The sequence below is a fragment of the Cyphomyrmex costatus genome, unplaced genomic scaffold (genome assembly GCF_001594065.2).
Source record: "Cyphomyrmex costatus isolate MS0001 unplaced genomic scaffold, Ccosl1.0 scaffold158, whole genome shotgun sequence".
Classification (NCBI taxonomy): domain Eukaryota; kingdom Metazoa; phylum Arthropoda; class Insecta; order Hymenoptera; family Formicidae; genus Cyphomyrmex; species Cyphomyrmex costatus.
In genome coordinates this window covers 297191-323900 of record NW_017275587.1, presented here as the reverse complement: position 1 = coordinate 323900, position 26710 = coordinate 297191, and the positions used below count along the sequence as shown (strand labels likewise).

Sequence of the window (26710 nt, the reverse complement as noted above, 5' to 3'; positions counted from 1 at the left end):
GTAGGAAATATACACGAACAGAACATTGTTCTTATAATAACTCTTGTCACAAATTAGATATGAAATAATACGTACATAATTGCTGTCATCTTATCAGACTATTATGCCTGATCTTCCATTGTCACATTCAGGAATATTTTATGCAGAGTGTTACAGAAATAAACGTGTAGATTAATTTTATTCACTTGGTTCTTTTATATACGATACGTTATATTGAAGACCTACATTTGTGGGTAATATTTTATTTCTATCTCTTGCATAGATAGCAGGTCACATTGATTAATACAGAGACAAATAGTCGATTATATTACGAGAAATACTGCATAAGCGAAATTTCTTCATGATATACGTCTGCAATACATATGACACCTACAATTCATTTCTTATACACATATACGCATACAATGCATGTAATTAGCTTGACGAATTCCTCAAACTGTAACATATATAATTAATGCAATTGTATAAAAAAATAAATAAATTATATTAGAATTCATTAATAATTTGCAATCGGAATAACTTATTATATCCTAATAACAAATTTACTGTGTATTTGATTTCATTTTTATTTTCCAAAATTCGTGGGTTTGATTATGTAGAGAACACGATTCTATTATTTCCCCCAAGACATTTTGTGAAGTTAGACCTTATAAGAACGAGGTATTGATTTAAAACTGTGAATTTTGAAAAGTACAAGTAATGGGATTTTTAATCTTTTGAGATCAATATGATAAAAAATCTACACACACATACACGCATACATAAATGTACACGCACCTCATTTCATGCACAAATACTGTACTGACTTAACGTGTCAAATTTGAATTTTGTATTGCAGCAAATGAGCTCATTGAATGGAATTGCGTGAAGAGCGTGATTTCAACTTTTCTTGAGAAACATCAAGCTGAAAACTACTGTATGTTAGTAAATATGCTGAATTTTTGAAAATATTAGCGTTAATATATGTCACCTAAAATTTATTTTTTACATTTTAAATTCTTTGAAAAGTAGTTTGCCATACGAACAAGACAAAAAATTTTATTAGTAAATCATGTGATGGAACACCAATAAAGAAAAATATCTTTGAAATAATTTTTAACTTATGATGATCAATTACAAAAAAAAAAAAAAACAGCGCAATCATTTAATTTCAATAAAAAATTCATTTAACGCGAAAAAATTGTTTACATTTGTGTGTGTGTGTGTGTGTGTGTGTATTCATGATTATATTTGGCATCAGAACCTTAAAAATGGTACTACTTGTAGTGTACCCTTAAAATTATCAATTTTAAATCCGATGTCTCATTCTAACTTTGCTAAATTTCTTGGCAAAATCATGGAAAGGCTTATTCCTAACACAAAGCTACGTGACTTTTGGAAAATTTTCGTGGACACACAGTGTTACATAATCATTGATCTATCTTAATTCGTACTAAAAAAAAGCACATATGTGTATAACGCGTTTTTCTCATTATTCTTCATTGAGATCACTCGTAACAGAATAAATATGTCTCATTCGACAGTTGGAATGTTCCTTTCTTCTATATTGATACGCCCTGCAGATAGTAGAGAATTATTGACACAGATATTGACTAAAATTCCGCTGTCCTTATGGCTATTCTATTATCATTTTTCTCTCTCCGAACTGTAGTGACAAACATCGAATCAACATGTGCACATTATCTCTTGCATATAATATACATGTGCATTCGCAGATACACTCAACAATAAATACACGGCATACGAGAACAACAAGTACTCTTGGTATATAGCTATGTTTATTGCTATTCAATAATTAAAAGTAGAATACCACAAGGTCTACTTATCATCTTATAGACAAGTGTCAAACTGTCATATCCTTATAAATAATGCTTTTTCAATTGTAAACTAGAACAGTGTCTCCTAATGTTTTTTAATATAAATCTTTTAGCATATAAGATTGTTAACACTCCCCCAAAAATGATTTTTCCTTTTTATAAATTTTTCTTATGAGATCTTTCACAAAGAGAAAGATATTCATGTTTATAATATCTTTTTTCTAGTTATTTTACTTTCTAATATTATTTGAAATAAACTTTTTTTTATTACACATATGCATAGTAAAAATTTGATCAATTAAACAAATGCACTATTTTTTCCTATGACATATAAAAATAACATGATAGATAAATATTATTCAAATAAATAATAATAAACAAAAAATTCTCGATGTTAAAACAAGGATAAAATAAAGAGCAAATCCGAAAGTCGCTGATAAATAGAATTGGAACAATTTTTACATATGTAAAAATTAAATATAATTTAAACAACAAATTTAGATACAAAACTGCATACATAACATGTTTCGGCTTCTGGTTTGAGCCTTCTTCAGATGTATAAGAATTCCATTGTATCATAGTGACAATAAATTATAAATATACTCTTATAGTGCGATATTTAATGAGTGACTCTCAACCAAAAAAATGAACTAGAGTTGACAGATGATTGGCAAATCGAATATTGGATAAATTGTTCAACTTATAATGAATTAATCGTAAGATAAAATAATATACTCGTATACTCAAACCCAAAGTATTTGTTTTGTGTGTGTGTTGTGTTTGTGTTGTTGTGTGGTCTGAAAAATATTTTATCAATTATCTAACTGCTTAATATGTGTGTTATTTAATCTGCTAATAACTATTACATTATACTGAACTATTTCTTGAATAGAACGCACACATACTCTTTCTCATACTATACTTCTCTCTCCAATAAAGTAGTAAATTTGTCACAAATAGGAAGCACTGTTCTAGAATCACAAATCTGTGTACACATTCAAGATACTGTTCTTTAAAAATATATGTGCTGGAATAAATATGTATCACGTCATGTACATCTATAGAAACACGTCCAGCTTTACTCATACTCTTTTGCTTTTATTGCAATTCTATGCTAAAGCTACTTATAGAAATTTTTTTCTTCTGTCTACGTTATAATTAGGATTATAACTTAGAAAGATGAAGAATTATCTTCGAATTTTTAAACAACGATATACGACGTTAATGTAATCATCATTTGCTATTAAGCGACTAAAGCTAAATATAAGTACTGCTTTTTTTGTACAATTTCTTTAATATAAATATCGATTTAATCGCGTATTAAAGATACATAAGCCATATAAGGAAGAGAGAAATGCATTTAGTATAATGCAACCGATAATCCTTACAATAAAATTAGATATTGTACGTGTCATTTTAAATATTTCCATTTTTTTTACACATATATATGTTTCCGCAAGTAACTATACAATTGTACATTATTATGCAACAATTAGATATTTGTTCAAGTCGCAAATTTTATTCCAAATACGACAGGCTTAACAAAATTAATCTATCACGCTATTAAAAGTCTATAAATTGAATAAATTTACTAGAGTCAACCAGAGATAAATCAAATTGAATTATCAAAAAATACTTATGTATGAAAATATCATACGAAAATATATGGTATCCATTTTTGCAATTTATAAAACTGATAACACTTGTTTAAATATATGTAGTAATATAGTACTTGTTCTTCAAAATACAAAGTTAATTATATGTATTCCGATATGCTGATCACAATACAAGCTGATATTATCTATGATCTACCTGTTATGTGGGAACTCATTGTAACACAGAGAAGATCTATATACCATTGATTATATCTATATAACTTATACACAGAAGCTATAAATTTCTACATTTAAATTACTACAATTTGAGAATGCGTTCGTTTTGGGGTATAAAGTCGGTTCAACTTAAATAATCTAAATTTGAATCGACTTTACACTTAAAAGTATTTTTTCGTACTTTTTCTGTTTCTGTACTACCAAAAGTAACGCAGTTTGAAATGGAATACATCTTACTCTAGACCGCCTTCTTCCTCCAGTTTCGATAAGAATTTTGCAATTCTATAACTTGGTTCCACTTGACGCGCCATATCTATTAGGCAAAGCAGTTTCTTAATACCGATGAATATTCTGAAATCATAAAATGCATGATGATAAAAAATATAATAATAAAGTATATATTATAAAAATATATACTATATTATAAAATATCTAACAAAATATTTGCTCTATATACTATATGTAATGGATGTATACAAATATATAGTTTTAATAAAATTGTTAATAAAGGTTTTATTAATATTTTACCGTTTTCCTTGAAGCTTTGCATGCAATGCAATCATTTCGTGTTTTGAAAAAAGATCAACTTCTTCTAACACGCTTAACAAATGATCAGAGCTTGACAAATTAGGCACATGAAGGATAGTATTAAATGCTGGAAGTAATTCCAGATCATCTAAAACTTGTCTGCAAAAAGAAATATATTATTGAGAATACATTTTTAAATCACCATTCCTCTATGGAAAAAGTCTTTATCTTACCGACGACTAGAAGTGCATAGAATTAATAGTTTACGACCAGGTGGCGGTGATTTTTTTAATAACACCAAAAGTGCTTGTAATGTCAGATTAGAATATCTTGGTCCAATTGGGCCGTAATCCAGAAGACGTTCAATATTATCAACTAAAATGCAGCTAAGTTGCGAACGATATGCATCGTCAAATACCTAAAATGTACAAATAGCGATTATTTTAAGCTTTACATAAGATATAATTACAAGTATTTATAAATAAATTTATAAGAGAAATATAAAATAAGTTGTATCATACCTTTCGTATAGAAAGACATTTTGCCGATTCAATAAAACCGACCATGTCTTCAGGTGTACACACTTTAACAAATGGAAAGTCTGAATTTTTAGCAATTTGTGCAGCAAGCGCCGTCTTTCCACTGTTTGGTGGTCCCTCCAAAAGAACAGAAACAAGCCCAGATCCTTCAGTTGCCCGAGCTTGTTGAATGCATAGACCACCATCAGCGAGAATTTCAACCACTGCCCTTCCCCAGTGAATAATTCCACGGGTCAATAATTGAGTCAATGCTTCAGCACTTGTACCAAATGCCTAAAAGATATGAAAATATAATATTTAGCTGTTATATATTTTATATATGTAAATAAGTATACAGACGAGAATAAGTAGCTAATATATATTACAAAAAGTAGTAATTATAAAAATAATTATTCAATAAATAATTAAAAATTTCAATTCTCAATCGCTTACCGGTTTAACATCATGTTCCAATGCATGGAAAAAGTCGCTTTTAGACACCATAAGCTTTTCCATTGCAGATGGATCTACTTCTACTTTGCTAGAAGCTTTAATTAATCGATTCATGGCAGTACTCTGTGCTGCTCTAACTAAACCTTCCAACTCTGCACCACTAAAATTCTTGGTCAAAGTGGCCATTTCTTTCAAGTCTACATCAGGCGCTATTTTTTTATATTCTCTCATTCGAGATGTGTGGATATTAAGAATTTGGTGCCGTCCATGTTCGTCTGGTAAGCTAATTTCCATTTGCAACTTTAAGCATGGAAAATAAAGATACACTTAAAACATTAAATAACAAATAAAAAGACATATTTTAAGATGTATCAAACTGAATTGAATTAAACGCGAATTGAACACTAAAAACATTCTGTTCATATTCACATTTGTGTGTGTACATTCAGCTTACAAAAACTGTTTATTAAATAAATCCTTTTACCTCCAATCTGCCAGGTCTTAACAAAGCCTCATCGATCATATCTCTTCTGTTAGTCATACCAATAACAAGAATGTTATTTAACTGTTCGACACCATCAATTTTGGCAAGAAGCTGATTAACCACTGTATCATGAACTCCCGTGTTTCCAGCAACACTACCTCGAGATTTACAAATGGCATCTATTTCATCGAATATAATTATGTGAAGTCCGCTGTTTGGTCCAAGCTAAAAAAATTTACAATATTATTCTTTCAATATTATTTTTTCCCTATTACATATAAAGAGCATCCGATTTATATACATACTATTTCCAAATATATATTTCAAATTATTTACCCTCTTTTCTTCCTCTTCTGCTTCAGCGAATAATCTTCTGATATTAGCCTCGCTCTCTCCAACATATTTATCTAAAATTTGTGGACCATTTACAATTTTCGGTTCCCTTGCATTTAACATTGTTCCTATTTGCCGAGCCATTAACGTCTTTCCTGTACCAGGTGGTCCATATAGCAAAATTCCTTTTACATGCTTGCAACCCAATTGAGTGACAATTTCCGTTGGGAAAACACGGGATGCAAAGGCTCTTCGGAAAATGGCGCTAAACTCCTTATCCAAGCCACCAATACCCATTTTCTGAAAATCCCAATCTGGATTGATAATCGCCTGTCGGACAGCTTTCCCTTTAGACTGTCCAACAAGATTCAGGCTTGAGTTTTCTGCCTTCTCAAACTGGATTATACTATCGCCTAAGCAACGTCCCATTTTTGTCTTCTTAGGCATTGCACTTTGCCCTGAACTGATGGCTGACAAGTCAGCAGCTTCCAAACTTTTGACTTTTAATCCAAGCAGTTTCTTATCCTTAAATTGAAATGCCAGCTGCTGACCCACGGTGAATGCCTGTCCGGAAAACTGTAGTAAGAAGTCCTTGGCCATTTCATCCGTATTGTATGGTTCCAAAGTGACACTGGGGAGTAACAATATATTAATATAATAATAATTTTTAAAAAAACTAATAAAAGATTGTAGTATTCAAATCCAAATTCTTTGAATTTGTGTATAAATTTAATTACGTTTAATTACATGAAATATCTTATAAACTATCATACAAATATTTTAGTCTTCATCATACATGTGTAATATATAGTTTTTCCAATTAACATACGTTTTTTTCTGCAGAAAATCAGCTTCCAAAACGATGTTGCATAAACATTCTGTATTAGAAGTTGGATCAAAATTATATGGTCGAACTTCAATCTCTTGATTGAGAGACAATGTTGCCCATTTTCGTTGAGGTAAGCTAAAGCCAACTGTGCCACGTGGAATCTCATGGTGTGTTCTCACAGTAAACACAAAATGATAATTTGGTGCTGTAGTTACTTCAACGTGTCTATAACAGACAATAGAACAAATTAATTACTATACTTAATCACTATACTTATTGCATCATGATTTAAAAATATACATGATTCTATGTAGTCTATAAAAAACTTGTGTGTGTGTGTGTGTGTGTGTGTGTATATGTGTAAATTTTTAAAGAAATTAAATTAAATTAATATCTGCTCAAATAAATTTTTTCAAATTAAACTTAATAAACCTCCCATTTTTGAAGAATTTTGAAATAAAACAATTAAGTTTATATAAATATTAGTTTGTTCAATTCAGTTTATATAAGTTAATAAAATTATAAAATGCTTTAGTTTTTATTTTAAAATATATGTATATTTTATTTATAAAAATAAATAATGAGATAAATAATTTGTTGTCTTAACACAGGTCATTTTTTATTCCAAGATTGCTTCAAAGATATAGATAAACATTTTATATTATATACTTAAAAAAATGTATTAATTTATAAACTAACTTAACCCAAATTTCTATAATTGATTCTAATAATTTAAATATTTATAAGATAACTATAATATGAAAATTATATAATACATTCTCTTAAAATATGTTAATAAATTATATAATAAATTTAAAATAAAAATATTCTTTAAAATAAATTCTTTTGTATAATCAATAACTTTTCTTAACACTCAGCCTATTTTTATATTTCACCCAGGTTTAATCCTAAGACAAAGGTGACATATGTAGCACAAATATGTGTTAATTTACAAACTGAATAAATATACATATTTAATTTCTTAATCGATTTTAGAGACAATCATATGGCGAGACAATCATATGCGGAAAAAAATTATAATACAAATGTCGAATCGCAAATTCTTACCTGACATCGTCAGGGAAATCGTCGGCGTTGATAATAGCACAGTTGGAGAGGCTGAGCTCATCCGTAGGACACCTCACTGCTTTCATCCGCTGAAGCATACAAAATTACGTTATCTCATATTTTATGCAAGACAACAAGCTTGACGAAGGGGAGTTATTGATGCGGCTTCGATTCGAAGGGGGAGGGACGATGGTGCGGAGCAGATTGCGCGGATTTCTAAGGAGGCGCTTGACACGTGCTTTTATCCGTGAGACCGACAACTCCCGGTGGCATCGCCCGTTTGCGACGGCGACGAAACCCGCGCTTGGTTCTCACGATCTTCACGGTACTCACCATCTTCGACATGTCTTACGATGAGAAAACAACAGATTCTGGCTGCACTACGACACAGTAGCGCAACCGTGTCCGCACACTCTCTGCACCTATGATATTGATGCGGCAAAGTTGACCACGGTCATGCGCGAGAGAAAGAGCGAGCAGTCGCCCTCTGCGGCTGCGCTGCGTTTAAAATCTCCCACCAGAAATATTAATTCTGAAAAGGTGCCTTTTCACGAGCGCTGAAACTGGCCGTTCCAGCGACAAAAAAGGTCACGTGATAACTTTTGTCGCAAAATTGTTACAGCGACAACTTTTTACGTGAAATAGGGGCAGAAGCATTAGGGACCTATTCTGTAACGATATCGTTAAATTATCGTTGCGCAGCTACTTTTGGTATACAAAACCTGCGCAATGATAATGTAACGATATCATTGCAGTCATTAAAAGTTATAGAATAAGGCCCCTTAAAATTGAAACTTGAGCGACTGATTTCGTACATATTTTTCACGAAAGTGTCATCCACTATGAGTTCTGAAGAACCATACTCGACCGTAACGTAAACAGGGTCATGGTCGCAAACTGGGACATTTACCTTAATTAGGTTTATATTATAAGATTTGTAATTAATTATTAAATATATACAATTCATACCTCTCACAAATTTTACATAACTAAGGTAATCATATTTAATTTGTGTACGTATTTTATTTTATATACTTACTTCATTGTCTATATTACGTTCCCTCAAAGAATTCATCTTTCCTCGAAGCCTTTTATTATGTTCGATATGTTTTTAGTAAAAAAGATAATTTTTATTTTAAATAAGTTTTCAAAGCTTATTTTATGTTTCTTTATTTTTAAATATTCGTCGTACCAGTCAGCACCGAGAGTATTTGAAATAATTTTATAAAATCGGCCGAAAGTTACATACACTTTATGTATGTTCACTTTGTACTGGCATCTTTAATTAATAACCAGTTATTTTTCATGGTAATATATTACAATTAATTTAACTCGTGATAGTTTTAACTGCGATAGTTTTAAATATACGTCATACCAGTCAGCAGTCGGTAGTATTTAAAGTAATTTTATTTAAAATATATGTTACAAAAATATATATATATATTTATATAGTATATATATATATACGTTCATGTATTTAATATGTATTTAAATGATGACTGCTCGGTCTATCGATTCCGTTTTTCGTTTCCGGACGGCACCCTGATTCCTTTTTAAGTCAAAAAGTGCAAGAAAGTGTAACATAGCACAAAACAGATTCACAGTGCCACACGGTTATGTCAATCGTTGTTGTGTTGAGTTTTGATACGTGTTGAAATGTAGTTGTTTGATTTAAACCATTTAGCTTACGATAAATTTTTCATTTTTCTATCTAGGAAGATGATATCAGCATAAGAATGTATTCTTACCGCCGACGACATTGATGAAGATTTATTTCGTGTAAATAATTTCTAAACATTGAGACAAAATTTTAGGTTAGAACATTTAGCTTTTAATTTCGTATATATTGCCAGTAAAGTATGACTTAAGTATTTCTTAATTAATATTCAAACTCTGAATATTATTTTTTATATTGTTAAATTTATTATAATAAGTGCTAAATTTATTTATTAAATATATATAAAATATCTTAATAATTCCTGTTTAGTATTTTCTACAACTTTTTTTAATATTTTATATAGAAAAAAAAATTAATCATGGAGCGTGGAAAGACTGGGATTGGTAGAGCAGCAAAAAATAAAATTGCTCATCATCCTTCTGATTTATTTGCATTAGGATCGAAAAGTTCACGGAATGATAACTCTGATTCTAAAAACAGACCAGGCGTTATCCATTCCAAATCAAGTGGCAGTTCTACATCTTCTGGTAAATATCTTCTTTTTTTTTTCTTGTAATATTCTTACAATTGCGAATTATTGTTTATATAAATTATTATATAGGTAATGATCGAAAGAAAGAAGCTCCTTCTGGATCATCATTTATGTATGTGCCACAGAAGAAGCCTAAGTTAGCCCATGTTAGCTCCCATCAACGGCAACCTTCTTCCAGCGCAGAAGCATGGGAGGTTTTAGTTATAGACACTGATCCTGCAGACTTTGTACCTATGGCACTTGAGGCTAATGACAATGATGAAGGTGACAAAGTAATTGGGATAATATGTGGTGCTATTAAGACACTGAAGAATCTGAGATGGAAGCCTGATAATTTACTTTATATGGGTTTGTTATATTTAGCAAAAATACGCCCATCTATTTTCTCAAACGATTGCATATTGCATGCATTATCGTCTCTTCTAAGGAGAGATTCTAATAATCAAAATAGCTACAAGACTAAAGTAAGTCCACTAGTTCCTGTACTTGCTGCAAATCTCTTGATGAAAGGTTTTCACGACAAAAAGAACTGGCCAGAAGTGTTTGTAAAGGTTATTTATTTGCAATATTTTGTATTGATATTGTATAATTTTGATATTTTAATTGATTTTTAAAATTATTTCTACAGTTATATGTTGAGGATGCTCTTGGAGAACGTGTATGGGTTGACCACGAAGAATGTAAGGGTTTTGTTGACAATATACTAATGGGTTTTAACACGAGGCATCCCCCTAAGTCTGTGTTGCAGCCAGAATTTCCAGTACTAATGCAACGGGATTGTCCCAGCCCATCTACAGTGGACGATGAAGATCCAGGGGCATCAACGATATCATTATCTGGGGATAAGGAGAAAATAGAGTTTCCAGTAGGACCACGATATGCACATTGCGTGGAAAATATAGAATCAATAGTACTGGAAGCCGTAAAAGAGCAATTAAACAGACGCCAGGCTGAGACCATAACAAGAAATTTCTTAAAGCTGCTCTCTTCGGCGTGTGGTTTTGTTGAGATCAGAAATATCGCTGTTCCGAGGCTAGAAGTGTGGCTGCACAATCCTAAGTTGATGAGACCCGCGCAGGAACTGCTTATTTACATTTGCTATAATTGCACGTCTCATACTCAAAGAGACGTAGAGGTCATAAGTCAATTAGTTAAGATGAGATTGAAGACGAAAGTAGTAATAAATCTGTATTTGAATGGTGTCAAGGAATTGATCGGACTACATCCTGAGAATTTAGCTACCATACTGAAGCACACAATCTACAATGAATTATCGAATGCACGCAATCCAAACAATATGCCCATGTTGGGTATAATGTTTCAGATTTTGCCCGAACAAGCAGCAAAATTGCTTGCAGAGATCTTTCAAGAATTATTGATGAATCGCGAGGATTACTTGAGACCATTGCGTGCATTGCTCAGGGAAATCGTACGTGTCTGTCGACACGACATCAATCTAATTGCTTTTGTTCGAACTTTAATGTCCGAACGACCGGACATAGCTCAACAGTTGCTGAATTTCGAATTTAAGGATCGCATGTTTATGTCAATAGTGGATTTATTGTGCCTGTGCATGCTCTTGGCAATAAGTTCGCAGGTAAAGGAAGCAGGAACACTGTCGCAACGTGCAGATAAGAAAGATGCGGCTCTGCTGCACCAATTTCAAGATCTCGTGGCCACGATTCAATACGAGACTGTGCTGTGGCTACAGAATTCAGCACAGCAGATGTACACCATTGGACGAAATGAGCTGTTGCATGCAATGCACAAGATCATGCTCTTGGAGTCTCCTGAACAGTACTATAAACTGGACAATTGGCCACCGGAATCGGATAGAGTATTTTATATACGACTAGTTTCCGATGTTCCCTTGTTGCAGAGCACATTGTGGAGATTACTAATGATCGGTTTTTCGAAGGTAAATGCTTAAAATCTTATTATCTAAAAAACGATTCTGTTGACAGATAGTTTTTCATTTTGTTTTTATCTATAGGAGAATGGTATTACTCATTCGGAGACTTTAGATTTGGCTGATTTATTAATACGACGAGCGGCAGCTAATTCGACGGAGAGTTTCCCGATGTTACAAATTGATAAAATGGATATAATTGAACTTATTTTTGATCTTAGCATTTATCAACCACCAGGAACAATAAATATACCTGCTGGGTAAGTCTCTCTGTATGTAGGTATATATTATCTTTACAGTTGCAACTGTGTATTTATTTTGTAGATATGTACCACCAACATTGGCGATAGCTAATCTGTATTGGAAAGGATGGATAATGTTATTAATTTTGGCCGCTCATAATCCGTCCACTATTGGTTCACTAGGATGGAGACGATACCCTATATTGAGGACACTGATGGAAATGTGTATTACAAAGTGAGTTTAATAACTATCAAAGATTGTTGCTTGTATATAAATACTTTGATCATATAACTAATTCCGCATTTCTAAAACATTTTGTAGTCATTTCTCATATCCACCGCCAACTATGGCTTTGCCGGAGGTCATGGAACAAGAACGTGCGAAGGAAATGCAAGTTGAAGCTATCGAAAAACAAGAGATATTAGAATATGAATCGCATTTGGCTGCAGCGTCGAGTAGAATCCAGCTATCAGAACAGAACAGTTTTCTGCTATCACAGTTGATCACTATGGATACAATGGGAATTGCTAGAAGACCACCACCGCCCGTACTTGAACAGATACAGTCTTTAAATACATCTCACAGACTAGGTCATTTGCTTTGTCGATCACGTAAACCGGACTTCTTATTGGACATTATTCAGAGGCAACAACAAAGCTCGTCTCAGAGCATGCCTTGGTTGGCAGACCTTGTGCAGAACAGCGAAGGTTCTCTGAGTCAATTACCAGTGCAATGCCTCTGCGAATACTTATTGTCAACTAGTTCACAGACAGTCGAAAAACAGCCCAGGCAGCAGCAGTTATTAGCCCACCTTCAGACATTATTAACTGATTCAAATCAGGATCAGCAGCACGCTTATGAGGTTTTGGAATACTTTTTGAGGAGACTGAGCAGTCAGCAAAGCAGTAGCCGAGTTCAAGCAATCGCTGGACTCAAGATGGTTCTAGATTCTATACCACTTGATGATGAGAGTATGGATGTGGATGGGGAAAACGAAAAGTATGTTTTTAAATATATTTCAGGAAAAGGAACTGTATATATGTGTGTGTCACATATTAATGTTATTTTTTTCAGGGAGACTTGGCTTCTACGAAAATTGCCGTCGATACCTCACTTCTTATCGGTACGTTCATTAGTTTCTACGGCATTACGTGGTGCTTGTCAGGTTGAGAACAGTCCGGATCTCGTGCACACTTACATATCGTATCTAGCTGTGCATACCGTCGATGATGACTTGCCTGACTTGACTGATTTAGCCAACGAAATTTCTCAATTGGTCGTTGAACGTAGTACCATTATTGCGGCTATCCTGCCTCAACCTGAAAGTGATAATCTACAAACCAAACAAACATTACACTCTTTTATGGCAATCTTTTGTAATTATCTTGAAAAAGCTCGATCGCCCAGAGGAGAAGATTACCAATGGTCTGAAAGTCAAGATCAGATTCTGGTTCAATGGAGTAATGGCGAAGAGTGCACTATGCACATTCTGGTAGTGCACGCTATGATTATACTATTGACATACGATACATCCGAGGACGATCCATTGTTTAGTAATTTGTTGGAAACATGGTTTCCTTTAACGGAGCAGCCAAAAGCTTTTCTCGTAGATACTAGTGAGGAGGCATTACTTATACCTGATTGGCTTAAATTACGAATGATTAGAAGTAACGTGCCCCGTTTAGTTGACGCAGCCTTAAAGGATCTTGAGCCTCAACAGTTGGTACTTTTTATCCAAAGTTTTGGAATACCTGTGTCGTCAATGAGCAAACTACTTCATACACTCGACGCAGGTGTTCAAATTGATCCCAGCTCTGTTGGCGAAGCGGTTTTGGATAAAACATATATGGCACAACTAGTTGAGGTGCAACATCGAAGAGGCGCTACAGGTGGACTGGTGTTCGTTCAGGTATTGCAGCTACTGGAACCGCAATTACCAGACGAGAGCGTTGTGTCAATCGAGAATCTGCAACAGCCGTTACCGGCCAATGCTACGGTGCAAAAGCAGTCTGTTATACAATGCTCCGTGAAGACCGACGTACCTCACTTGATAAATCGACTCTTTATCGAAAATATTCCAATGAATCAGAAAATGGATGCTTATCGGCGTTTACACAAGACTTTGGCGAAGGATCTGCAGAGATCGTGTGTAAAAGAGAGTGGTTCGGTACTGCTGGCGATACAGCACATATGTAGCGTTCTCAGCTCTATGCAGGTCAAGCAGTTCCTGGCCTCGCTTGTGCACATGCCGCAGTACTCTTGCACACTAATGCGCGTGATACTGCTACCGCTTAAAAGGTCTACGTCGAAGCATGTGATCGAATTAGCACGTAATATGTGTCTGAATTTGATATCGCTGATAGGCGATGTGAAAGCGCCTGTTCTATCCATCTTACGAGATTTTGCTAACGTACAATTGACGAAAACACCTCAACGCGCGGAATTGTCGATGCTGATGAACCGCGGTGAAAGCCCAGGCTCGATACTGGAGAGCACGGATCCCGTGAATTTGGAAGATGTGGGTCGTAAACTGTTGGATGTCTGTTTGAAGCAGCAGAAGAATGATGATCTGGTCGAGGCTATGGCGAGATTATTAGTCAGTGATAGTAACGAAGATGCATTGAAACCTCGCATGGGTTTGCTGATTGATTGGCTGGCCTCCGTGGAGCCAGAGTTAATCGGCATTTGTCCGAATCTCCAAATGAAGCTGCTGTTCGGTAAGGCGAAGATGCATATTAACATCGACAAGAACGTTGTGAGCTCTCATTCTTGTAGACCTTACTTGTTGACGCTCTTGACGCATACAGCAAGTTGGACCACTTTATATAAATGTGTTGGACACTTGTTAGACAAATGTGATGACGGGTGAGTAGAGCAAAACTAAACTTTTTCTATCAATCTTTCTGCTTTAATTGTTCATGATATTCTCTGTTATAAACAAATAACAGTTTTTCTAAGTTCTTTAATTATATCAATATATTCTTTATATTTATGAATATTATACAATATACAATAATATGTGTTTGTAGATATGATTCTACTGCAGTTCTGGACTTTTTATGGGCTCTGACATGCAATCCTAAGCTATGGCAGGGCCGAGACAAATTTACTCCGAAGCATTACGTTCCTGAGAATATTCTGTTGTTGGAAGAATGGCAGCTGCTTAATCTAGTGGCATATATAGTGTCTGAAGGTGTTATTATCTGTAAAATACAGAACAGAAATGCCGCCTTAGCGAGGATGGATATTAGACTCGATCTGCTATTACACTGTATATCCACCGAAGACAACCTGATTCCTAATGTGGTTAATTACTTAGCGAAACGTATGATGGATAATACTGAGTACGAATTTTGTAGCGATATAAATTTTGCAGTGCACAATTTTCGTCATGTTAATGCATTCGAATAAAATTATTATATTTAATTTTCAGTGCAGACTCAGCGGATATGGCGCATCAGTTTTTACTGCATATGTACATGAAGATTCCGAAAGTCATTTGCTATCTCAACACTTTCCAAGCGAGCAAGTTCGTCAATGGTTCGAGGATAACCAATTGGACGGGCTCGGTACTCGACTGCATGAGCCACTCCCTGTTGACGGCTCTAGCGGCAACTCCGAGACAAAAAGCGTGGAATTCCAAGTCTCAGGAATTTGAACTCTGTGCGAGAAAAATGGCAGCGGTACATCCTATATTGGTCCTGCGACAATTGCCAATGTTGGCATCTTCCTTGATGGGAAGATGTTATCTTGATTTCGGTACATTTAGATCCGGCCACCATTTGAATCTTTTCAATCAAGTTATGGGGTTATTGGAACTACTGCAGCCACATTTGTTTAACGAGCAACATGAAACTGCGTTGGAAAATACTCTAGAAAATTACTTCCAGTGTTTTCAGGTATTACTATTTGCATATCTTTTATAATGATACATTTACATGATTATAAAATACTGTTAATTGTAATCGTAAATTTAAAAAAAATTAATTTATAAACTGCGTTATAAGATAGAATATTAAATGATTTAGTCTTAATTAGTTATCCTAAAATGTTTTTGTTCCTTCTTCACTTTTAATCCTTCAAATACAAACTGTTCTAACATTATATGATTTTATTTACAGAATTATGGGTATATAAAAGATCTCGTCTCTTTGCTGAACAGATTTGTGTCATTATTACAGTCCTATGTATCACATGATCCACAACGAGCATTGAAATATCTTCAGAAGCATGCACATGCTTTACAGTAAGTTACTTTCTATTTTCTGTGTATATTGTAAATAATTTACATTTAATACGTTTATATATATATATATATATATATATATATAAACATTACATATAGTATATTTACATGTGTATACAGTGAGTTGCAGGTACATTATTCAAACGTACCCGCCTTGAGAACACTTGTATCAGGAATACCGATACCGAGAGAGGGAGAAGATATAGATGATATTTTAATCACCGTAACTCCAGCGCTACATCCACCAGAACCCACTATTCCGCAACACTGGCAATCGCTGCTGGTTACACTCACCAAGCTGCACGGTGAAGGTACGAAAAGTAATTCTATTAAACATCTTTATTTATATTATAAAATTGTTTCAATTAGAGAAAAAGAGTGCACTTAAAACTATTATAATTAAAGTCTCAAATATTTTTTTTAATTATATGAGAGAATTATGTTAACGATTGCACCTTTGTAGAGGTGCTCAGTGCGCTTCAAGAAATCGAGCATGTGGCTTTGCGAAAACCTTCAATTTTGGAGCCTATAACGGACAATATAGCAGAATTGCTTGTATCACCACAAAGTAATATCAGGTCACTCGCTCACAGTCTACTAGCTAGAGCATTGAAACACCGTCCTGCATCAAACGCTAATATATTGTCGGCGTTTCAAAGATGCTTGGACAGTCACAGAGCAGATGTTCTCATGTCAGCTTTAGAAAAATTACCTGATATCATATTGTGCATGCAAGGTAAAATTTCGTAATAAAATGGATTTACGTATCTCGATATTAAAGTATAATAATAATTTTACAAATTTAAATGCCTTTCTTTTTTATATTTTAGAACATGCTTTACCATTGCTGCAGAAGGTGTTCGAGTTGGGTGTAAATTCAAATGTTAACACGATACCTTATATTACTAAGACTATAGCTTTGTTAAATACACAGCAAGGTTGTTAATGTCTAAAACTGTTAATTTTGTAAATATTATTTGTAAGACTTTTTTACAATTAAAATAAAGCAGTGGAAGATTTTTATCTCTTTTCTTCCAATCTGTTTATGTTTAATCTGTAAGAAAGGATTATTTATATTATATTATAAAATATTAGTAAATATAATTATTGAAATATAAATGAAAATATAATAAAATTTTGTATTATTTTTTATGACCAATATGTAAATACAATATATAATGTATATATTCTCTTTAAATTTAATATAATCACACATTTATTGAAAAGCTTCTGAGGGAACGTCATTGACTGAATAATTCTTCATAAAAGTAGTAATTGCGTTTTTTATATTCCACTCTGCATTCTGAAGATATTTGTAGCAGTATCGAATGTTCATCGTAGTAAGTTCACGTAAAAATCTAAGCAGTTGCTCTTTTTCTGTCACGCTAAGTACCGTTGGAATAAATTTGGGCACGATTTTTTTATCATATTTCACTTCCTTAATATCATTAGGGGCTGTACCATCAATGTAACACATATCATTAATAATACAATATTCATTGTCTTCTTTTCGTATAATAATAAAAGTTCTGTTAAACATCATGGGTGGACAGACTGATAGTCGATATGCAAATAGACCTTGCACAGAAACAGCTATATAATTATCTTCTTCATACAACAAGTCAATACAAAACGTTTTAAGATAGTGCATTGTTGGTGGTTGCTTTTGAAGAGCAGTGATTATTTTTTCAGGTCCTCGAAATAGGAATTCATGGCACTTGGCACAATCAGAAATTTTATACCAGTTTCTATTCATAAAAAATGTCTTAACAATCTCTTTATGTATATGATTCGTTATATTATTACCTAACGACATGGAATAGAACGCACTTTTATCATATAGGCCATGCATAACTATTCTATCATCTTGATCATACAGCATAAAAAAATGCTTGACAAATTGCCTGATCAGAGGAATCTTTGTTCCATTGCCTAGATAATAACTCTGGATGCTTGGTACAAACTTATTCTCCATTCCTATGACAATCCCATCTAAGATCTGTAAATATGGGAAAACATTCTTCACAGCTTGTATATAATCCTGAGAGTTGGTATATTTTGTACACAATGGATTTCCATCCAACCAAAGTTCAGTTATTTTGAACTCATGGAAATAACGTAGATACTCCACATCCAAGATTTGATTGTGCCTCAAGTCCAACTTGGTCAGGTGGTAATTGAAGAACTTATCAAACAGAATGACAGCTGTGAGTTTGTTGTATCTCAAGCTCAATTCACGGACAGCCAGTTTCGATTGTTGAGGGTCACGGATGCTCATACTTGTCCTGCTGCAGCGCAAAACTAGATCGAAAATCTTTGGTATGGAAATAGGACAGAATATCGAGCCTAAAGCCTTCTCGTTCTCGAAGTCATCCAGATTGAATATCTTTCTCATCGGCTCATACCTACACTGCAGGGCATCTGCTATGATTTTGTTTGTATTCACTCGCAGCTCATTTGCACCAAGAAATCCCAATACAATATCTATATACAGATCCTGACCGCTGGGCAACGTTATAGTCAATCCCTGCTTCACTAGATTCTCTATGGCGTTAATGGCACATTTTGCGAGAAACGTGCTCTTATTCTTGTCCTCGATGGTGTACATGATCGGTATCAGGAGTGCTGGTTCACAGGTGATTACAATGGCGCGCAGGACATCGGTTCGCCTATACACAGCGCCGTCGAAGACGATGAACTTGTGCCACAGATCTGTACGATTTGCAAGTGCCTTTTCACATATATCGAAAGTCGGCTTGATATACGTAATCCGATGCGGCTCCCATGACGCTTGATTGGTTGTTGACGTTGTCGTTGATGCTGTCGGCGATTTTGTTGGTGATGCCATTATTTGTATTGCGAGAAATAACGGCTCCTCCTAACCTATCTACATCACAACTTATCCAATTAATATAATAATGTTACAACGGATATATAACGACTACACAATAATTAATCCGAGAATGGATTGGATTTTGTCTATTCGAATTCGTATTTTTAAATAGCGAATACTTTTTTGTGGATTCAATTAAATTCAATTAGATTCAATTAGATTCAATTGGATACAACTGGATTGAAAAACTGCATTTCCTATTCAAAACTATGAATTGAACAGTATTCACTATGGTCACAAACGCACTGAAAAAGCTAATATTATTTTATGATTGAAATGTATATAGATATGCTCCATGCAATTCTTATAAATGAATAAAAACGTATTCGGATTGAAAGGGATTCATTTTAACATTCATGAATCCGTATTTCTGAAAATTTGAATCCATTTTAATCCATTTCAATCCATTCTCGGATATTGGGTTAATAAATATCAATATTTTGTTACAAACTTTACTTTGATTTTAAAGGTATTTGCTGTAGTAAACTTTTTCTCTTGTTTATAATATGGAGTGTTTACTCTACTTACAAACAACTTTTGTGATTACTGGTTAGGTTAGATTCGATTGTAATTAAGGTTAGAAAGTTTTGGACACAATAAACCAGAGGCAGATACATTAGCATGAATATTTTAATCGTGGAGAAGGAATTTTTATTCTGTGAAACTACTGCGAAGAGGTTTGACAGGAACGAAAACGTCAAAAACGCTTGTTTTATTGATAATACAGGCGGGTCCAACATTCTTACCATGGAATTAAAAAGTTAATTAAAAAAAATGTAAAGGGTTTAATAAGAAATAAATATTTCTAATAAAAGAAAGAATGGTGATTAAGGTGATGCTGGACCCGCCTGTATTATCGATAAAACAAGCGTTTGAGCTCTTTCATCTGATTGGCATATTCCGTTAGATTCTAAAATATAGACCAATTAGATGAATCAGTTCAATGAGCGGGTTTGCTTCTGGATGCACCTAATATCGAACTTATATCTCAGAGCTCTGATTGGACGGCTTCTTATTTCCTGTTGCCTGTAATTGTGTTTCCAGCTTGACAGGAAAAAGGCAGTAGGGGGCACTAAGAAGAAAAAGGAAAAAAGGCCTTTCTCAGGTTTCTCTGCTGTTGACGTATATGGTTAGGATTAGACATACAAGAAAATATAATCAATTTCACGACGTCGCAGAAATTTGAGGTAAGCTGTTAAACTTTTTATTTAACTTATTTTGAAAATAGTAATTTTCAGTGTTATATCAAAGTAATAGCATAAAGTGTTAAGCTATACATTAAAAATTGATATGTATGTATACAAGAAAAATGTTTGCTGCATGTAATATAATATATACCTATTACCATAAAGATTAAATGCAATTGATAGAATAAAAATGTCCTATAGAAAAAATTTACTTAAATTTTTTATTCATAAAAGACACTGTCTTTACTTATTTTGAAATAAGATAATTTTCTGTCAATACTATATAAACATAAAATTTAAATTATTAGTCTATATATTAAATAATATAATCAAATTAAATATATATTAAAAATTAATCTTTTATTTGGCAATAAGTACTTATATATCTATTAGTATAAAAATCAAATGCAATTAATAAAATACAAATTTTATTTTTGCATTTAAATATTTTCATAACATAGTTCTATAATTTTATCCATAAAAGACATTGTTTCTATTATGACATAATGTGGTTCTAAGGAACAGACTAGTGAGAGTCAACTTGGTTGATAGTAAGTTATAATCCGTTTATTTGTTTATACTTTTACTAGCCTGTTCTTTGGAACCACATCATGTTGTTTTGTTAAAGAAGAGAGTTTGTAAGATTATATTTTAGGAATATGTTTCTATTTATTTAAAAGTAAAAAAATTATTTTCTGTCAGTGCTATAAATATAATGCACAAAATATTAGTTTACACATATATTAAAAATTGATTATATCATACAATTGTATCATATAATTGATAATACAATTGTATATTTGTTGATATAAAGATTATTATGTAATCGATAGAATAAATGTAATTGATAGAATATATACAAATGTTTATTTAAATATTTCCAGGATTTATCCATTGAGAGAGAAAGAAGATATTGTGATAATTGAGGAAATATGTCGAAAGTATTGGACGAAGAATTGAAGCAAGCTTTCTCAAAATTGCAAGAGAAGATGGTAGATACTAAGCAAAAATTAAAGTTGGCTGATATACAAATCGAGAAATTACGGCGTACAAAGCACCGAGCAGAACTCACCACAAAGGAAATTAGCAGCTTACCTGAGGATACAAGAATGTATGAGTCTGTCGGTCGAATGTTCCTCCTAGATAATATGAACAACATTAAGGAGAATTTGGATAGTAGAACAAAAACATCTGATGAAAAGATCAAGACGCTAGAGAATAATAAAACGTATCTACAGCGGAGTTTGAAGGAAAGCGAAAATGAAATCAGAGAAATGATTCAACAAAAACAGAGCAAGGAGACTTCGGGTTAAAACTCGCGTATCAATGTGTGAATGTGCTATTTCAGCTTTTTCTCATCAATATCTTTTGAATCTTTCGGAATATTATTTGAAATATGTATCTGTAAATATATATCGTAACAAATCTATAATTTATGTTGGTTTGACATCACGTTTTGCACGTTCATATATTTTTGTAATTGTGACTTTTTTTATATACTGTATGTGGAATAAAATATCGTTAATGATCAACAGATTGATGCAAGAGTTAAATTAACTCGATTATTTTTAATCAAAATTGTTAGAGAAATATACAAGAAACAATATTGTATTTAAACGATTATAATTAAATAAACATTTTGATTTTATAGTTTAAAGGAAATATATTGAGAAAATTGTTTTTTATTTTATAACTCTATTCTATTGTTTATTATTTTCATAAAAGCAGAATAGACAATAAATAAATAATGATGTGTTACATTATATACTTTGTCTTTTCTAGCGAATTGAGATTCGAGATTGTGTCTGAGCTTTATTAATAAACGTTTTAAGTTGTATATCAATAATAATGGATTTGCTATATTCATATATTTTATGTGAATTTTTTTTCATGTTTGAAGGAAAACTTGCTCCTGAAGTTTGTTTCCATATTTATTTACACTCTGTATATTATATTTATTATAATTCAAATAAATTATTAAAATATAAATGTTAAGGGTCGACAGGAGTGATCCATTCCACTCCCGTGAAGACTAGAAATATTTTTATGCTTTTTTTTTTACAAAAAAATAGCTCTGTACGAGCCTTCAGGAGCCTTTCCTAATTACGAATATCATAATTAAAACGCGATCCATCCAGTATTTTAGCCGTAATTTGGGAATAAAAAATTCATCTTCGACTAGAGGATTCTGGGTCACTCCTGTCGACCCTTAGGGCCTCTTTGACCAACGCCGATTAACTTAATCGACGATTAGTCCATTGGAATTGAGCAATCGCATTTATCATTTAGTTTTGACGACAGACGCGATTGGTCAATTCCAATGGACTAATCGTCGTTAAGTTAATCGGCGTTGGTAACAGTCGCCCTTAATGGATATAAAAACATTTTCTTATAAATATTTATTATATTTTATATAATATTTATATATTTTATATATAAATATTTGTAGGAAAATAAATACCAGTAAAGCTAAGTATATGATTTAATTATTCTTAATTCAACATGAGATAACAAATGTTATTACTAGATATTATCAAATTATTATATTATAATACCAGAGAGAAGCCTGAGAGCGGCCATGCTCGGATTTAGCTGTTACTTTATTTTGAAGCGCCTCTATGTCCACAAAACGTGGACATTGAACTATGTAGCTAATGTCTACGGTCGTGTCGGTAATGTCCACGATTTTTTGGTTCGAATCTTCCCAGGCTTGATTTGACACTATGATTTTATCGACAGTTTCGCCACGCAGAATGGATATCTAGTTCCTATATCACAAAAAATAAATGCTAGTATCGATTGATTGTCTGCTTTATCTGTCTAAATTAAATGGCGGTGTAGAGCCGGTTAACCTAACATCTTTTTGACTAAAATTAAATTTCTATCTGTGCAACATAATGTCGACGTCGATATTAATAAAATCTATTGCGTCATTAAATAGAAGTGTTCATAATGTTTTTACAAAGGTAATCTTTCGAAAAGTTTATTAATATAAGATAACAATATTTAAGCACGTCAATATTCTAAACAACGATAATATTTTTTACAGTGAATGCAGAAAGTACTTGTACTGGAATGATTTTTTTATTAGAAAGGTCTTGTGTAGAAAATATAAAACACTAATTAGTAATTTATTAACAATAAATATAATATATGTTCGTTTCTCGAAATTATTTTATCTAAAAAGATGTAATAATGAAAATATATTATCTTAATAATAATAATAATAAGCAAAAATAAAAAATTGTACTATTTGAACACACAAGAAGTATTCGCATAATTAAACTTTTAAAGCTTAATTGTCATTTTCTGGCTAACTTAAGAGTAGATTTAATCTGGAGGTACCTTACATTAAATTAATTGTGTCTACAAGTCAACATAAATATTGTTCTATTTTTGTTACTCGTGGAATTTAAAAGAATGACATTTTTATTGACTTGTGTTATTAAATGAAAGATATTTCTGATCACCTCTCATGTTTTATCTGTTTCTTGTATAATAATGTCATCGATAAACCATCTGGTTAAGCTTGACCAGTTAACCAGATAATGAAAAATTAAGCCTCAGAGTATAAACATTTTTTTAAAAATCCCATCTGTAAGAAATACTTTTCGTATTCACTGTATGCATATATAGATCTTATATTTAATGTTATTGTTTTTTTTAAATAATTTAATCTTTTTAACTTAATGCACTTAAAGTTATTAATTTAATATATATTTTTATTTGTTACAAAGTGTTCTTTAGGCTTAATTAATAGTTTTTTTATTTATTTAGTTTAGATATATAAACACTTCAAATATATTAAATCAACAGTCTATTTTACCCAAAAAACCTATAAAAATAAAAAAGAAATCTCCAATTACATGGAAAAGCTTAACAGTTTCTGGTGTTGTTGGTGCTGGTCTCATATTATATTTGCATCACCTTAAAGTGGAAAAAGATAAGAATATAGCAAAAGAAAGAAGACGGGAGTTGGGCAAAGCTAAGATTGGTGGCAAATTCGAGTTGGTGAATACAGAGGGAAAAACTGTGAAATCTGATGATTTCTTAGGGCAATGGTTGTTGATATATTTTGGATTTACGCATTGCCCAGATGTCTGCCCCGATGAAATTGAAAAGATGACAAATGTAGTAAACACTCTTGGTAAGTGTTAAACTTAAGTCAATTTTAATAATTAAAATACTCTTGTAGTTTTGCATTTGGTTCATAGAGGGTATATGATTTCTGTTTCTCAGAGAAAGAACACAACTTCAAGATACAACCAATTTTCATATCAGTGGATCCAGAGAGAGATACATCTACTGTTGTCGAAAAGTACCTGAAAGAATTTTCCGACAAGATCATTGGTCTTACTGGCAGTATTGAACAAGTTGGAAAAACGTGCAAGACATACAGAGTTTACTACAGTAATGGGCCTAAAGACCAGGATGAGGACTATATTGTTAGTATATTATGAATTAGAAGTAATTTAACAATTGCAATTTAATAATTTTCTTTGTGTCTCCTTAAATATTTACACTTTTGTAATTGGTTGTTTTATCCGAGTTCTTTGTTTATATTTAATCTATGGAGGGTATTAAATATCAAAATTCATGAGAAAAAAAGAGAAATACTTTATCGGTAACTGGATTATACCGAGATTATGCTGTACTCACGGACACAGGATTATATAAGTAATTTTAGTAACAACTGTGTTTTGACGACATTATAATTCCTTTTTCTAGGTGGATCACACAATTATTATATACTTGATAGATCCAGAAGGCTTGTTCGTGGATTATTATGGGCAAACGCATGATGTAGAAAAGATCGTAACTAGTGTTGTTGTAAATAAGTTGAAATATGACCAGTTAAAGGGTGATACTTCTTCTTGGTTTCCATCATTGCCGATCAAGGGAGTGTTATAAACGTTACGACATTCCTATGTACAAATAATGTAAGTCAATATTCTACTGCAGAAAATGTGCATATAGTATAATTAATATTATACACACACACACACATACACACGCGCGCGCGCGCGCGCATATATATATATACACATACACACATATATATATATAAAAGATATAGAGATATATAATAAATAAATACACATACATGTATATATAAGATATAGAGATATAAATAAAAAACTTTTTAATGCATTAAACGTTGTGAATATAAAAGAAATTAATTGATGCTTTAAAAATAGGTCGTAAAACTGTACATATAAGCTAGATAATAAAACATTTATTATATCTATCTCTTTTTTAAAAATTATTTTAATATATTTCAATTTATACATTAAGTCGATTTGTGTAAGTTGTGTACATCATATTTGTCAATCTTAATACAAGTATATACACATTTACATACATGTAATGAGAGAGCTTCGAGGTAAAATGTTTAATCAAACGTATATATTTTCGGAACAAAACGCTTTTATCTTAAAATTGATAACACTCGTCAAGTCAGATAACTGTCGATGCTTCCCTTAATAAGAAATTTGCCAACATTTATTATCTCATACATATTTTTAAACATATTTACTCTTAGAAACTAGGATTTGAATATTGAATATTTTCAGTTATATTGTTGTACATTTAAAATAGTTTTTTTTCACACTAATAATCTATTATAGGATATTTATGACAAATGAATAAAAGAAATGAAGGGATGGTACCTAGGCTTATTCTGTAAAAAGCCCCTTTTATAGCATTCGAAATGCTAAAGATCTACAATGTGTTGTTTGCTTCTTTTTTTTGTCTTCTTGCTATTTTTCCTTTTTGCCGTTCTATCGATAATCATATTTATTGTAACACGTTTTTTGTCTTTTCTAAAGTCAATATTTGTCTCGGGCGATAAAAAATAAAGAAACGGGATAAGAGATAAAAATAAACGAAAGTGCTAAAAAGTGATAAGAAGCAAGAAACAGGGAGTAAAAGCACGTTCGAGTAAATCAAACTTGAAATTAAGTATCTTTAAAAGCGTTTTAATGTTTACACGATGTTTACAGTACAACATAGTTGCAAATAGGATTGCTGATAACAAAGTTTTATGACGTGCAATACAGTCGTATTAAGGTTTAACAAGTTGCTTTTATTTATTTATACTATTTATGTGTGTATATATATGTGTGTGTGTGTGTGTGTGTGTGTGTGTGTGTGTGTGTGT

At 32.4% G+C, this 26710-nt stretch overlaps 5 protein-coding genes across 6 annotated transcripts; 3 read left to right on the top strand and 2 right to left on the bottom strand.

Moving 5' to 3' along the window:
* Positions 1 to 3882: 3882 nt before the first annotated feature.
* On the bottom strand, positions 3883 to 8275 carry LOC108771414 (vesicle-fusing ATPase 1). The gene is made up of 10 exons (XM_018536692.1): positions 8196 to 8275; positions 7863 to 7951; positions 6795 to 7019; positions 5969 to 6596; positions 5633 to 5857; positions 5149 to 5448; positions 4699 to 4989; positions 4411 to 4595; positions 4178 to 4336; positions 3883 to 4000 (listed from the first exon to the last, which is right to left on the bottom strand). Exons 1-10 carry the CDS (start codon positions 8205 to 8207, stop codon positions 3883 to 3885), a joined length of 2232 nt encoding a protein of 743 aa, XP_018392194.1. The 5' UTR covers positions 8208 to 8275.
* A 1623-nt stretch (positions 8276 to 9898) lies between these two features.
* IntS1 (integrator complex subunit 1) lies at positions 9899 to 17471 on the top strand. The gene is made up of 13 exons (XM_018536748.1): positions 9899 to 10067; positions 10142 to 10623; positions 10701 to 11990; positions 12066 to 12241; positions 12306 to 12458; positions 12546 to 13223; positions 13299 to 15089; positions 15254 to 15568; positions 15658 to 16123; positions 16346 to 16470; positions 16591 to 16781; positions 16934 to 17206; positions 17301 to 17471. Exons 1-13 carry the CDS (start codon positions 9899 to 9901, stop codon positions 17414 to 17416), a joined length of 6225 nt encoding a protein of 2074 aa, XP_018392250.1. The 3' UTR covers positions 17417 to 17471.
* A 196-nt stretch (positions 17472 to 17667) lies between these two features.
* On the bottom strand, positions 17668 to 19905 carry LOC108771417 (nuclear RNA export factor 2). 2 transcript variants are annotated; one of them, XM_018536697.1, is made up of 2 exons: positions 19892 to 19905; positions 17668 to 19357 (listed from the first exon to the last, which is right to left on the bottom strand). In XM_018536697.1, exon 2 carries the CDS (start codon positions 19316 to 19318, stop codon positions 17687 to 17689), a length of 1632 nt encoding a protein of 543 aa, XP_018392199.1. In that variant the 5' UTR covers positions 19319 to 19357; positions 19892 to 19905; the 3' UTR covers positions 17668 to 17686. The 2 variants fall into 2 exon arrangements, with proteins under 2 accessions (XP_018392199.1, XP_018392198.1); XM_018536696.1 differs by having other exon boundaries at positions 19820 to 19898.
* A 526-nt stretch (positions 19906 to 20431) lies between these two features.
* Positions 20432 to 21981, top strand: Pfdn1 (prefoldin subunit 1). Its single transcript, XM_018536683.1, has 2 exons — positions 20432 to 20550; positions 21435 to 21981. The coding sequence occupies exon 2, from the start codon at positions 21483 to 21485 to the stop codon at positions 21861 to 21863; it is 381 nt and encodes a 126-aa protein (XP_018392185.1). The 5' UTR covers positions 20432 to 20550; positions 21435 to 21482; the 3' UTR covers positions 21864 to 21981.
* Positions 21982 to 23382: 1401 nt separating this feature from the next.
* On the top strand, positions 23383 to 25583 carry Scox (Synthesis of cytochrome c oxidase). The gene is made up of 4 exons (XM_018536682.1): positions 23383 to 23516; positions 24328 to 24697; positions 24790 to 24995; positions 25279 to 25583. The coding sequence occupies exons 1-4, from the start codon at positions 23448 to 23450 to the stop codon at positions 25459 to 25461; spliced, it is 828 nt and encodes a 275-aa protein (XP_018392184.1). The 5' UTR covers positions 23383 to 23447; the 3' UTR covers positions 25462 to 25583.
* The last annotated feature ends 1127 nt before the right edge of the window (positions 25584 to 26710 follow it).